At 54.1% G+C, this 12,012-nt stretch overlaps 1 protein-coding gene across 1 annotated transcript in view; it reads left to right on the top strand.

The window, feature by feature from the left end:
• The window catches only part of ADORA1 (adenosine A1 receptor), a 26,460-nt gene extending 14,448 nt beyond the window's left edge, over positions 1–12,012 (top strand). The window contains exon 2 of the mRNA XM_086627257.1: positions 11,380–12,012. Coding sequence (XP_086483383.1) covers positions 11,464–12,012 — 549 coding nt within the window. The 5' untranslated portion in view covers positions 11,380–11,463. The remainder of the gene's footprint in view (positions 1–11,379) is intronic.

Raw genomic sequence — 12,012 nt, 5'->3', positions numbered from 1 at the left:
CTCAAGACCCCTCTTGTTTCCCTTCTAGTTGGGATCTCTGATTTGCTTCTGCCTTTTAATGGCTCTCGGTGCTTTTCAGACTCACCTGGTTGAAGGTCTCTGGGTACTGGCTTGTCCTTTGATTTGGCAGGATTCGCAGAGCATGGTGGTGGCATGCAGGGGAGGACGGTGGCACTGGACAATCTGCCCTGGTGATGTACAGATGGCACCTTAGTTGGCATCTCCCTCCTGGCACGGCAGCTTTCTGCAAGCCACAGCGTTTTGTGGGATGTGGTATGAGCCACAGAGGCTCTCGGAGCCCAATCGCATCAGGCATTTTCTATCTGCCATCTCATTTCAATCTCTTGTAGAGCCCACAGTTGGCAGATTTGGCATTTTAAGTGGTTTTTAGAGCTGCCTTCTCTCTTCGTCCTCCCCTCTTCCTCCTCCCTTCTCCACTTCGGGGGCTGACTTTCCAAGTCCTCATTTCAAAGAAGTTCTTTTGCATAAAGAACAAAAATACGCGATGCATAGGAAAATTCAAGTGCAATGCAACCAGCACTTGAAAAAACACTGCTTTTATCCAGCAAAGTCCCGGATTTGCACTGAAGATAGCCAAAGCTGCCTTTTATCCCTTCTCCTTTGAACTACACGAGTACGTCGCCCTGACTTCTTTAATCACACAGCGACACGCAGAGACACGCAGGATCAGCCGCTGAGCCGGGCCTGGGAAATCAGCTCCCAGCTAATCGCTGGGGCAGGGGCAGGGCTGATGAGCCCTCGATGGAGCTGGATCCACACGGTGATGGTCCAGCGTGGCGAGGGCAGATGACCTGGAACTCCTGGCCAAGCTCATCAATCTCCTCATCGCGATGATGAGTGAGAAACACCTCCAGCACACTTGTCCAGAGAGGTGGACGTGGGTTTTGAGTGTCTCCTCCTGAAACCTTCTTGCCCCTGAAGAAATAGTCTTCTGCTGGAGGTGGGGTTGCTCCCAGCAGAGCAGGGGCTCAGTTGTGTGATGGGGTTGTGCAGGACCCGCCCTCAGACTCAAACCCATACCCCTCTCCAAGGAGGTGTTGGGGCACCAAATTTCTATTCTTGACGACAAAACTGTTTAGACACTAAAAATGTCCAGTAAATGGATTGCACGGGGGTAATGCTGAAAACAAGTCCATCACGCCCATCACGCTGTCCATCAGCGATGTAGTCAGCTCTCATAACTTCCCCCCCATCTTTTAGGGACTGGGCTATTCCTTTCTGGGTGCCCTATTTCTCAAAGTCCTGGTGCTATAGAAGAACTTCATCTTCTGCTTCTTTTCTCTTTTAAAGCAGCACTTCTCATGCTTTGCCTTGCAGAGGAACGTTCAAAAATACTGCTGCCTGAAAGCAGGAGCCAAAAGACAAGAACATCACATTTTTTTCCCCCCAGTTTTCTGAGATTCTGCAGCTCGTTTCATGATTTTGCAGCCGTTGCCAATAGTGCTAAATCATTTCCCTCCCACCTACCTCAGGGTCCTGGAGGGAGAAGCCAGCGATCCAGGGAAATCCTGGAAGGCTGTGACCACACATGGCGGAGCTGGGAAGGAGCCTTGGAGCTGCCTGGGTGGGGGAGACCAAATCCTGCCTCTTACCCCAGAAGAAAGCAGGCAGCAAATTTGTGGCACAGTGCAATTTGTACCCCTTTGAGCTGGGACACCAGGGACACCCCCAGGACTGTCACACAGCATCAGGATGGTGACACATCTAGGGCATGGACACCTCAGCATGGTTACTCGGCATCCTTTGGGGCACCCAGTGCTGCCCATGGCGTTGGGTGGTCTCATGGCTCCCTTTGGGGCGTGGAGGGTCTGCCTGGGGTCAGAGGGCAGAACTCCCTGACGAGTACATGTTAAATCATCGTTTCTATCAGGTATCAGATGCCCTGGGCATCCCCAGCCCCCTGCTTAACCCCCACCCACCAACATTTGGGATGAGGGTGCTGAGCGGCGGGTGAGTGGTCCTTGCCGAGAATTGCTGCTTACGCAGTGACAGAGCACTTGGAACGTGTCAGGACCCGGCCACAGGCTGTAAACCAAGCCCGGTTGGAAAACAAGATTAACTTTATGTGCATAAAAGATTTATATTTGCTGCTGGGGTGAAGGATGCTGCTTGAAGGATGCAAGAAAAATTGCTTTTCTCCTTGAGCAGCGGCAGACGACACGCGCTCCTTTGCCTTCTTTGGACAACAGCAGTATCTGCCCCGCACCCGGTGCAGAGCCTGAAGGGCAAGGACATCTGTGAGGTCCCCATGTTTTCCATACTCCACCTCTGTGATCTCCAGCCCTCCCATGCTCCCCCTTCCCCTTGCAGCATCCCGTTGCAGTGAGAACCATCAGGATGTCCAAGGCAAAGCCATCACCGGTCCACGGTGGAACCGCCGTGGAGGTTACACACATCCCACCTCTGAGATGAGGACACCTGGGCAAGTGATCTGAAAGAAGCTCTGCAGTTACTGGAAGCTGTGGTTTGTTTCCAAAGATGGGTTGTGATTCATCACCAGAGCCTAGGGAGTCCAGCAGCACAGACATCCCGAACGAAGCAGGCTGCAGAGATCCGGCCAGCAGCTACTTCTCCGTTGAGGCCAGGAGCAGCCCCAGGAGGGGTGTGCGACTGCTTGGCAATGAACTCATCTGGGCTGGTGGGATGTGGCTGCTCCTAACATCGCAGGGACCAGAGACGTGATAAGACAAGTCTCTTTGGCTCAGCAGGCAAAGATTTAACTCAGTCCTCTATCTGGAACCCAAAATATGGCAAGTGTAGACTCAAAAACCAGGTGGCCAGCGTGGGCATGTGTACGAGTATTGGGCAGCAGGGAAACAAGCCCTTAAGCAGCCTCATGAGGCTGTGGGTGATGTCGCCCCGTGGGAGATGCCAAGCTTAAGGTGGGCTGAGCTGTGTTGTGTGCTTGGGGGCTTGATCCCACTAGGGCTGATGGCATCAGGAGAGTGGCAGAGGTGAGGGGATGTGTCTGGCCCCTGGGTCCAGGCTGTGGACCACTGGAGCAAGGGGAGGACACCTTTTCCCACACTTATAGCCATCCACTGGATGGACGTCCCTGATGGACTCTCATGTTTTTCTACTGCCAGTCCAGAGTGAAGATACCCTGGCACAGCCTGGCTGCCCTGTAGAAGCATCACTCCCCATTTCCAGGCATTTTAGCCCATAGAGACCTTTTCCACCTTATTTCCTCATCTTCTTCTGGGGATGTTTGTGTCCCTAGAGCTGCTTTCGGATGTGCCCACATCCCTCTGCAGTCCTCAGAGATGCTAGGGCTGCCACCAAGGTCCCGGGAGATGTGTCAGGGCAGGCTGAACCCACTCTACAGCAGCATCTTCCCAGATCCTGTTGGGGGTCCAGGAGGGCTGCAAATGGTCCAGGTCTCTGCACAACCTGCTCTGCCAACGCTCAAAGCACAAAATCTCCTTTTTCTGTCGCTTTCTCGCTGTTTGCTGGAGCTGCAGCCGGCTCCGGCTTCACCCGCTGCTGAACAAAGCACTCACCAAAGCCCTGGGGACGCCGCGTCTCCCTTTGTGGGGACCAGTCAATTTTGGCAGGATGGGTTTGTTCTCATAAGCCTCATCATCACCCTCGCCTCTATCCATTAAAGAATTACTGGCTATTAAAAGCGGTTAGAAGCATTTGGTGGACTCGCTACCTCCTTCGCCCGGCCATAGCCGCTTGTGCTTTGCAGTCAGTCATTGCAGAATAATTCTGATGCAGAAAGCTATCATTTTAGGACAGTAAAACCAACCCCTGGACACAGACTGGGCCGGGAGGAACTTCAGTGGGCCACAACCCAGTGCACTTCTGGATCTATACACCATGCACGTGCTTTTGGCCTCTCTCATGGTGGCTTTGGACCAGGTTTGCATTAAGCAGCCTCGTGGTGCGGTTCCGTCTCCTCTTGCTGCAGCGGAGGAGACCTGAAGTGTTTTGGGAGCAAAGATCCTCAAAAAAGAGGGTTGGTCATGCCCAGCTCCTCTCTCTGCTGAGCCTAGGGTTCTGAGCTGCTGTGACTCCAGGTCATCATGTGTAGGCTGAGCTATAGGGCTTAGAAAGGTGCCAGCTGCTCCTAGAGCTGACGCCAAGCAGAAAGGACACCATATGGTGAGAAAATCCTTCTCTGGCTCTCGATAGGGTGGTCCCAGTCCCACTCTGCCCCTCCACAGGGTGCTGCTCCAGCTGCGGTGACAGCTGTGACCTTTGAAATCACGACTCATTGCATGCAAGGGGCCTCATGGCAGCCTAGCAGGGATGACCTGGCACCCACTGGGGACACCCACCCCAGGAGCCCCTCATGGACTCCCAGCTTTGAACCCCCTACTTTGAACCTCCCACCTCTTCTTGCAGCACACAGCTCAGGGAGCACCGAGCACCCTTCTCCCACAGTCCCCTAGGCTGTCCCAGTGCGTGATCTAGACTGGGACAGCTGGTGATGATGGGAGCAGGGCAGCCCTGACCTGGGCTCTGCGTGCTCGAGGGGTGCCAGGGGGGTTCTCGGTGGAGATTTAGGATGCAGCTCCATCCGCATGGGTGGTGGGTAAAAGGTGTCTGTTCCCGTCGGAGCCTCTCCTGCCATGGGAACCCATCCTCAGCCCATCCGAAAGTGTGACCTGCAGAAAATCCAACCTTGTGCTTGCCCGACTGTCCCCTCCAGCTGTGCTCTCACTCTCTCTGAGCCAACAGACATGGGTGCAAACCACCTTGCCGCAGTCACCTGGCCTGTCTGCTTGCATTACGGCCCCATCCCCTCTTGTCCCAGGGGCCTGATGGTACTTCTCAGGTTTCTCCTGCAGCTAGAATTTCTTGCAAACCAAGTAACTGGGAGGGCACAGTGCACAGGGCACCTTGGTTCCTCCCCATCCCTTTAGAGCACTAGGAAGTATCTCCGTGGTAGGACATCAGTGTCAGACTGGAAGTCTCGTGCTGATGGAGGCTGCTGGGCTGTTTTGGCACAGGACAGGGACTCCATCACCAAGCAGCACCAATGTCCTTGCTGCAGAAGGTCACACTTCAGGCTCACCAGGAAGAATCTTCATGGGTTTTGGACCAGTTGTTTAAGTCTTTAGATGACAACTGGCATGTGACAAGCAAGAGGTCTGGGACTTTGAGATCAGGACAATCTCTCACACATCCCAGAGGAGATGCCAAAAGGGTCAGCCTCCTCTCTCCTGAGCATTTGTAGGAACAGGCTGTCTTGTAGAGCTTCATCCAGTTGCCAGCTTTGGCTGATGTTGGTTGACATCTGTCCCTCCCAAGGCCACCGCTTACATGGCCATGCACCCACCAGCTGTCACAAACTCACGTTTCTTCCAAGGTGGAAAACCAGAAGTGATATGGTCACAAGAGTAACATGCTGAAACAGTGTCAGCACCCCTCTGCCCAGGAGATATTTTCTCACATCACCTCCATGATTGTGTCATTGCCACCTGTCAGCCTCGCCCTGGCTGTGAGACTTGCTGGGATGACGTAGGAGGGTGTGAAATGCCTTCGTGGTGGGAGCCATCCAACAGCTCCAGCCCTGCTTGCAGACAAGGTGGACCCGTCACTGGCATTGGCTCTCTGCAGTTGTTGGATTGATGTTGTTGGGAGTGTGAAGGGCTGAGCAGCTGGTGTTTGGCCCCAAAGAGCCGCAAAGCTCCCAACGGTCACATAGGAGGGATGAGAACAAATAGGAGATGCACTCAAATGATGCAAGAGGGATGTTGCTGCTAAGTGACATTTATGCCAATGCTGAGACCTTTTTAGACATTGTAATACACCTACAAATCCTTGGCAACCTTCAAGATTTTGAACTTAGGGGTTTTACCTAAATGAAGCCTAAAAGAGATCTGAAGGGAAGGAGGAAAGTAACCAAGACAAGAGACTGGAGAAGGAATCAGCTTTTCACAGCCAGGGTTAGAGGCGACAAAGGAGCCATGACCAGAGTCCCTCTGTCATGCAATGTCCCTTCTGCAGCACTTCCCACCTGTGTCCTGTTTCTCAGCAGCTTTGAACACCAACATCTGAGTTTTCCCACCCAGAGGCCTCCAGGACACTGAAAGATCTGAAGCAAAGATACAGCCAGGAAAAAGAAGCAGAAACCAAAATCCTCTGAGATCAAAGCACTTTTGTCTAGAGATTTTCAATTAGATCAGGACATGCCCTGGCTGCTTTTCCTCGCTGTGCTCATAATGCAGATGAGCTTCATGTCAGCTTGGCCTCCTTTCCTCCTTCTACGTTGGCTCCAGCTTCATTTCATTAGCGATGGCCTGCCTTCATTAGCGAATTAATTCCCTAGGAATTGCACAGCAATAAACCCTACCAGAGCAAGGACTAGCAAAGCTGCATCTTGGGTCTGGCTGGACAGCTGCAAGTGTTTTCTGGGCAAAAAGGTTATTCACAGAAATATTGAAAAATGAACGAGTTTTATTCAAGCCAGACCTGGAATCTTTGAAGCTTTTTCAACCAAACCAAGAGGAGATGTTTTGTGAGTGTTAGATTTGGACTGACCTGTGGGTTGGAGATCGAGGAAATGAGTCTTCAACCTTCTCTTGGGGGCCAGACCCCAAGACCAAAGTCAAATCAATAGAAGTGCAATGGATACGCCGCTCTTCGTTTGTTTTCAGATGTGTCCTGATACGTTAAATGGCCAAGGGGGCTTTGTCTACCCAGTGTCAGACACCTAAAGGGCAGGTCCTGGGCTCCCTTGGCTGCAGCAAAGAGGGATGCGGAGGTCTGGCCTCATCAAGATGTGACAGAAGAAGTTGAATCTAGTCTGGGAATGATAAGTGAAGGGAAAAGAGGGTGGATATCGTCCTTGGGCGGAGGGCCTCGGGAGCATTTCATGGTCTCCTGGAGAACAGGGACTTCAGTGTCTCCATCCTCAGCCCAAGAAACTTTGTTTGACTGCAACATCTCCTGGAACATCCATCACGAGGCAGCATCTCTCCCTGGAGGAGCCTGCTCCATGTCTCCCCTTCAGCTCTGCGCAGCCCTTGGGGACAATTTGTCTGCCTCCACCTCTAACCATCACTTCTTGCCCTTCCTCTGGGGATGCAAACAGCACTCTATCAATAATTGATATTTTGCCTCTTCACATTATTTTCCAAACCCTCAAAGACGTTTTTGTTCCACACCAAACCGAAGCTCCTGCCCAACCCATTTCACCAGGAGATCAATGAGGCAGGGTGGTTGCTGTGCTCCCTTTGGGCTCCTTTCTCCTGGCTTTGGAAGGGTGTCCAGGAGGACTTGGGGCGATGCCCATCTCTGTGGGGAAGGGATGGTGCAAAAACCACCAATGAGGGAGGGCGGGAGGAAGGGTTAGCAATTATGGTCAGGCTCAAAACCCCACAGATGAAGGAAACAAACCCAAATTGTATGATGATGGCGGTGACTATTAGCACGGATGTTTTAGTCACAGCTGTTAATAAAAATAATAGTAGTAATAAAATTGCAATGATGCTAGTGATTGTTCCGATGCTGATCATAATAATAAGATTATTTATTAATTGTGAGCCATTATCAGCATTTTCTAGTGCTTCTGCCTCCAGACCCGTCCCAAACTCCAGCCCTATCATATTAACGCAAAATGAGGTAGATGAGAAAGATTTTTTTCTTTATGTCATTACCAAGACAGAAACATGGGAACAGCAAAGTCTGTCCCTGACCCCTCTGCTACTCGCCCCCCACCGAACGCGCTGTGCCAAGCGCTGGAGCATTGTTTGGGATCTTGTGTTTCCCTCCTTTAAATGGGGTTTGCAGCCTTCAGAGCAGCTGAGCCCCATGAGAGCTGCATGGCCAGACACGGTGGGGTGGACGGAGGAGGAGCTCAAAGTCATTTTACAGCTTTTGCCATTCTCCTTGTAGGGCTGACGAGGGTGGTGGGCATCCGTAAGACCCCGGGGAACACATTTCTCAGCAGGGTCCTGCAGCTGCCTCTGCCCTTGGCTTGTTGCTTGGAGGAGCAAAGGGGACAAAAGCCCCAGCACCAATGTTGCTGATTTCTGTATATTTTTTGTTGCTGATTTCTGTATATTTTTTGGGTTCATAGAATCATAGAATCATAGAATGGTTAAGGTTGGAAAGGACCTCAAAGATCATCCAGTTCTAACCCCCCTGCCATGAGCAGGGACACCCTCTACTACACCAGGTTGCCCAAAGCCTCATCCAACCTGGTCTTGAACGCTTCCAGGGATGGGGCAGCCACAGCTTCTCTGGGCAACCTGCTCCAGTGCCTCAGCACCCTCAGAGGGAAGAATTTCTTCCTTAGATCTAATCTAAATCTGCCCTCTTTCAGTTTAAAGCCATTGCCCCGTGTCCTGTCACTGCACGCCCTTGTCCAAAGCCCCTCTCCAGCTTTCTTGTAGCCCCTTTAGGTACTGGAAGGTCTCCCCGGAGCCTTCTCTTCTCCAGGCTCAACAGCCCCAACTCTCCCAGCCTGTCTCCAGAGCAGAGGTTCTCCAGCCCTCGCATCATCTCCATGGCCTCCTCTGGACCCGCTCCAACAGCTCCATGTCCTTCTGATGTTGGGGACCCCAGAGCTGAAGGCAGCACTGCAGGGGGGTCTCATGAGAGCAGAGCAGAGGGGCAGAATCCCCTCCCTCGCCCTGCTGCCCACACTGCTGTGGATGCAGCCCAGGACACGGTTGGCTTTCTGGGCTGCCAGTGTGGTTCTTGTGACCATGTTGCACACGTGGAGGGGGACACACGGACAGGCTTTGCTCTCAGCTGCTGGCTGCTTCTGTAGCACCACGCTTAAACCTCACAGCGCGATGTGAAGCGAGGAGCCGGGAGAGCCGGGTCCGGATGCTCGAACCATTGTATGTGTCGGGCCAGGGCTGTTCAGCGAGGTGGCGGATACGGATGTGCAGCAGGGAGGGATGGATGCAGACCATGGCAGAGAGATGGTTGTGCAGCGAGGGGGAAGGGATGGATGCACAGTGAGGTGGGGGCATCCATGAGAGGCAAAGAGGAATGGATGTGCAGCAAAGAGGAGAGATGGATGTGCATTAGCAAGGGATGGATGTGCAACAAGGAGGGAGGGATGTGCAACGGGGAGAGAGGGATGTGCAGCGAGGAGGGATGGATGTGCAGTGAGGAGGTGGGAGGGACGTGCACTGAAGCGAGGAGGTGGATGAGCAGCTGGCGACGCGTGGGGCGATTGCTCTGCTCCATGTGTGTTACTCTGGACCACGCAGGCTTGTGTGCACCCGGGGACCTCAGGTCTGCGCGACCTCCGCAGCTGCCCTGATAGCCATCTGCAACAACACACGATGTTCTGGAGCTGCGGGGGGTCAGGACCATCCGGCTGGGCCCCCTGCAGCCGTTCCCTATCCCCTCTGCCTTGGTTGCAAGAGTGAACACTGCGTCCTCTGATCTGACCCTGATTCATGGCTCGCAACGGGGTCTCGGCGCTCCCCCAGCCCAGGCATGAGGGCAGGAGGGGAAGGGGTGGGTGCTCTGGGAGCAGCACTGTGCCTGGGTGGTGGCTGTGAGCCCCAGGAGTGTATTTGGGGACCACGGTGGCACTGCTGCTGCTCAGCAGCCTTGTCTCTCCGGCGATGGCTGTTGCCCAGCTCTGCAGGGCAGGGAGCACCCGGGATGGCAGCGCGTTCAGCAAAGTCAGTAGAAGACCCTCAAAGCCCCTGGGAGTGGGGAGATGGGACACAGCTTGCAGGGACTGCCAAGATGGAAGGCGCTAGGGCAGGGAGTTGGTGCTGTTATTTCCAGTGTCACCCCCACCCCAAAGCTGCTCAAGCCTGGGGAGGTGGGAGTGGGGTGGCACATCAGCCCCCCCCCAAGGACCTGTTGTCGGTGATGTGGGGTGCAGGGGCCAGCACACAGCCCCACAGGAGCCTCCGGTATCCCTCTACCACCCACCGCTCCCATGGCTCCCCCCACCTTGCCCTTCGCCTGGCCCACAGCGCTGGTGTTCTCCCACCACCCCTTGTCCTCCCTGTGCCCCGGCTCTCCCTGCCCTGCCCCTTTCTCAGGGTCTCCTGCCCTCTCTCCTCCCACAGGGAATAAATCACCCTCCAGCTCCAGCCTCGGCTCTCAGAGGAAACAACAGCCCGTGTTGCCACCCCCTTCCCACGGGACCTGGCTGCCTCCGGGATTCTGAGAATCTTTTCCCGGACCAGACGGGGTTCATACGGGAAAGCTGTCATGGACCAGTGGCACTGGAGCCTCCGGACTCACGGGGACTGACATCCACCCCCTCCTCCTTGTGCCCCTTCATGCTCCCATGCTCCCACCCTGACACCTTACCCATGAGATGGGTCTTGAGAAGGGACCTTCAAGGAGAAGGGAGAGTGGGTTTGGGTCCTTGGCTGTATTAAAAATCCACGAAATGCTCCATTTTTCCAACACAGGTAAAGGCTGCTGATGTGCAGCAGGGAGCTCTGAGCATCAGGATGGAGATCCAGGTTTGCCATATCCTTACATGGTCCCCACGGGCCAGGTTAACACCGGCACCAATGAAAAATCCAGCAAAGAGTCAGAAAAACGTTCTTTATTCAATCCCCTCCGGCGGAAAGCAATAGCATTTGGGCTGCAAAACTTCTCGGTCTCCAAGGAGAAGCTTTCCTTTGAGGGCGGGGGAAAGTCAATCTAGCAGGCTCCACTTCCCGCTTGGAAAGCTCTGGAGAGACGAGCCCAGCCCCGGCGTGCTCCCCAGTGGCATCAGGGAGGGAGCAGAGCCCAGCCTGAGCATGGCTTTCCTCCTCCTTCTCCATCCCTTGGCACCGCCCATTAGGAAAGAGGGTTTTGTCGATCGGCCCAGCACATTAGGAATGAAACAGGCTGTGCCCAGAAGCTTCCCGGGGGGTCCATTAGCACCAGCGGATCCTTCCTCCAGCCCGGTGGGTCCCAGAGGATGCTTTCGTTGGTGATTTCCTCCTCCAGTGCAGGGGGAATTGTCTGGGACAGGGTGCCAGCAGGGCTGGCGCATGGCAGGAGGAAGGGGTGACCTGCTGCTCTGGGTGTAGGGTGCTTTAATCTAAGGTGGGCTGCCAGAGAGACATGAAACCCCTCCTAGATACGAGAGTTGAACACACAGGCATGCTCCAGGTTGTTAATGCATTTTCTGGCTTGGCATCAACCCCCAGAGCTCCTAGAACGTGTCTGAGGTTTCTGTCCATCCCTGGGGCCAGGGGTGGTGGTGGGAGGTAGGGTGAGGTTCCCCAGGGCGCAGGCAGAGAAACCAGTCTGTTAACACATCTATCAGGACAAGCTGCTACTTACTGCCAAGGAAGGGAGCGAGGAGCATCATAGCATCTCAGCACGGGCACTGCCACCCCAGGTGGAGCAGTCTTAACCTCCAGACAGAGCATCCCACTTGTGTTTCATTCTTTCCTGTGGTTGTTGTTTCTTCCACAGGTACAAGAGCGTGGTGACACCCGGCGGGCAGCAGTGGCCATCGCTTGCTGTTGGATCGTCTCCTTTCTGGTGGGACTCACCCCTATGTTTGGCTGGAACAACCTGAACAAGATGCGGAGGACTCAAGAGCTGAACAGCAGCCACACGGAGTTTGTCATCAAGTGTCAGTTTGAGACAGTCATCAGCATGGAGTACATGGTGTACTTCAACTTCTTCGTTTGGGTCCTGCCTCCCCTGTTGCTGATGCTGCTCATCTACCTGGAAGTCTTCAACCTCATCCGCAAGCAACTCAACAAGAAGGTCTCCTCCAGCTCCAATGACCCCCAGAAGTATTACGGGAAGGAGCTGAAGATTGCCAAGTCATTAGCACTGGTCCTCTTTCTCTTCGCGCTCAGCTGGCTCCCCCTGCACGTCCTCAACTGCATCACCTTGTTCTGCCCGTCCTGCGAGACGCCGCACATCCTCACCTACATCGCCATCTTCCTCACCCACGGCAACTCGGCCATGAACCCCATCGTCTACGCCTTCAGGATCAAGAAGTTCCGGACAGCCTTCCTGCAGATCTGGAACCAGTACTTCTGCTGCAAAACCAACAAAAACGCCAGCACCACCACAGCCGAGCTGGGCAACTAG

The sequence above is a fragment of the Tauraco erythrolophus genome, chromosome 27 (assembly GCF_009769465.1).
Source record: "Tauraco erythrolophus isolate bTauEry1 chromosome 27, bTauEry1.pri, whole genome shotgun sequence".
Taxonomy (NCBI): domain Eukaryota; kingdom Metazoa; phylum Chordata; class Aves; order Musophagiformes; family Musophagidae; genus Tauraco; species Tauraco erythrolophus.
This window is presented reverse-complemented; position numbering and strand designations above follow the sequence as displayed.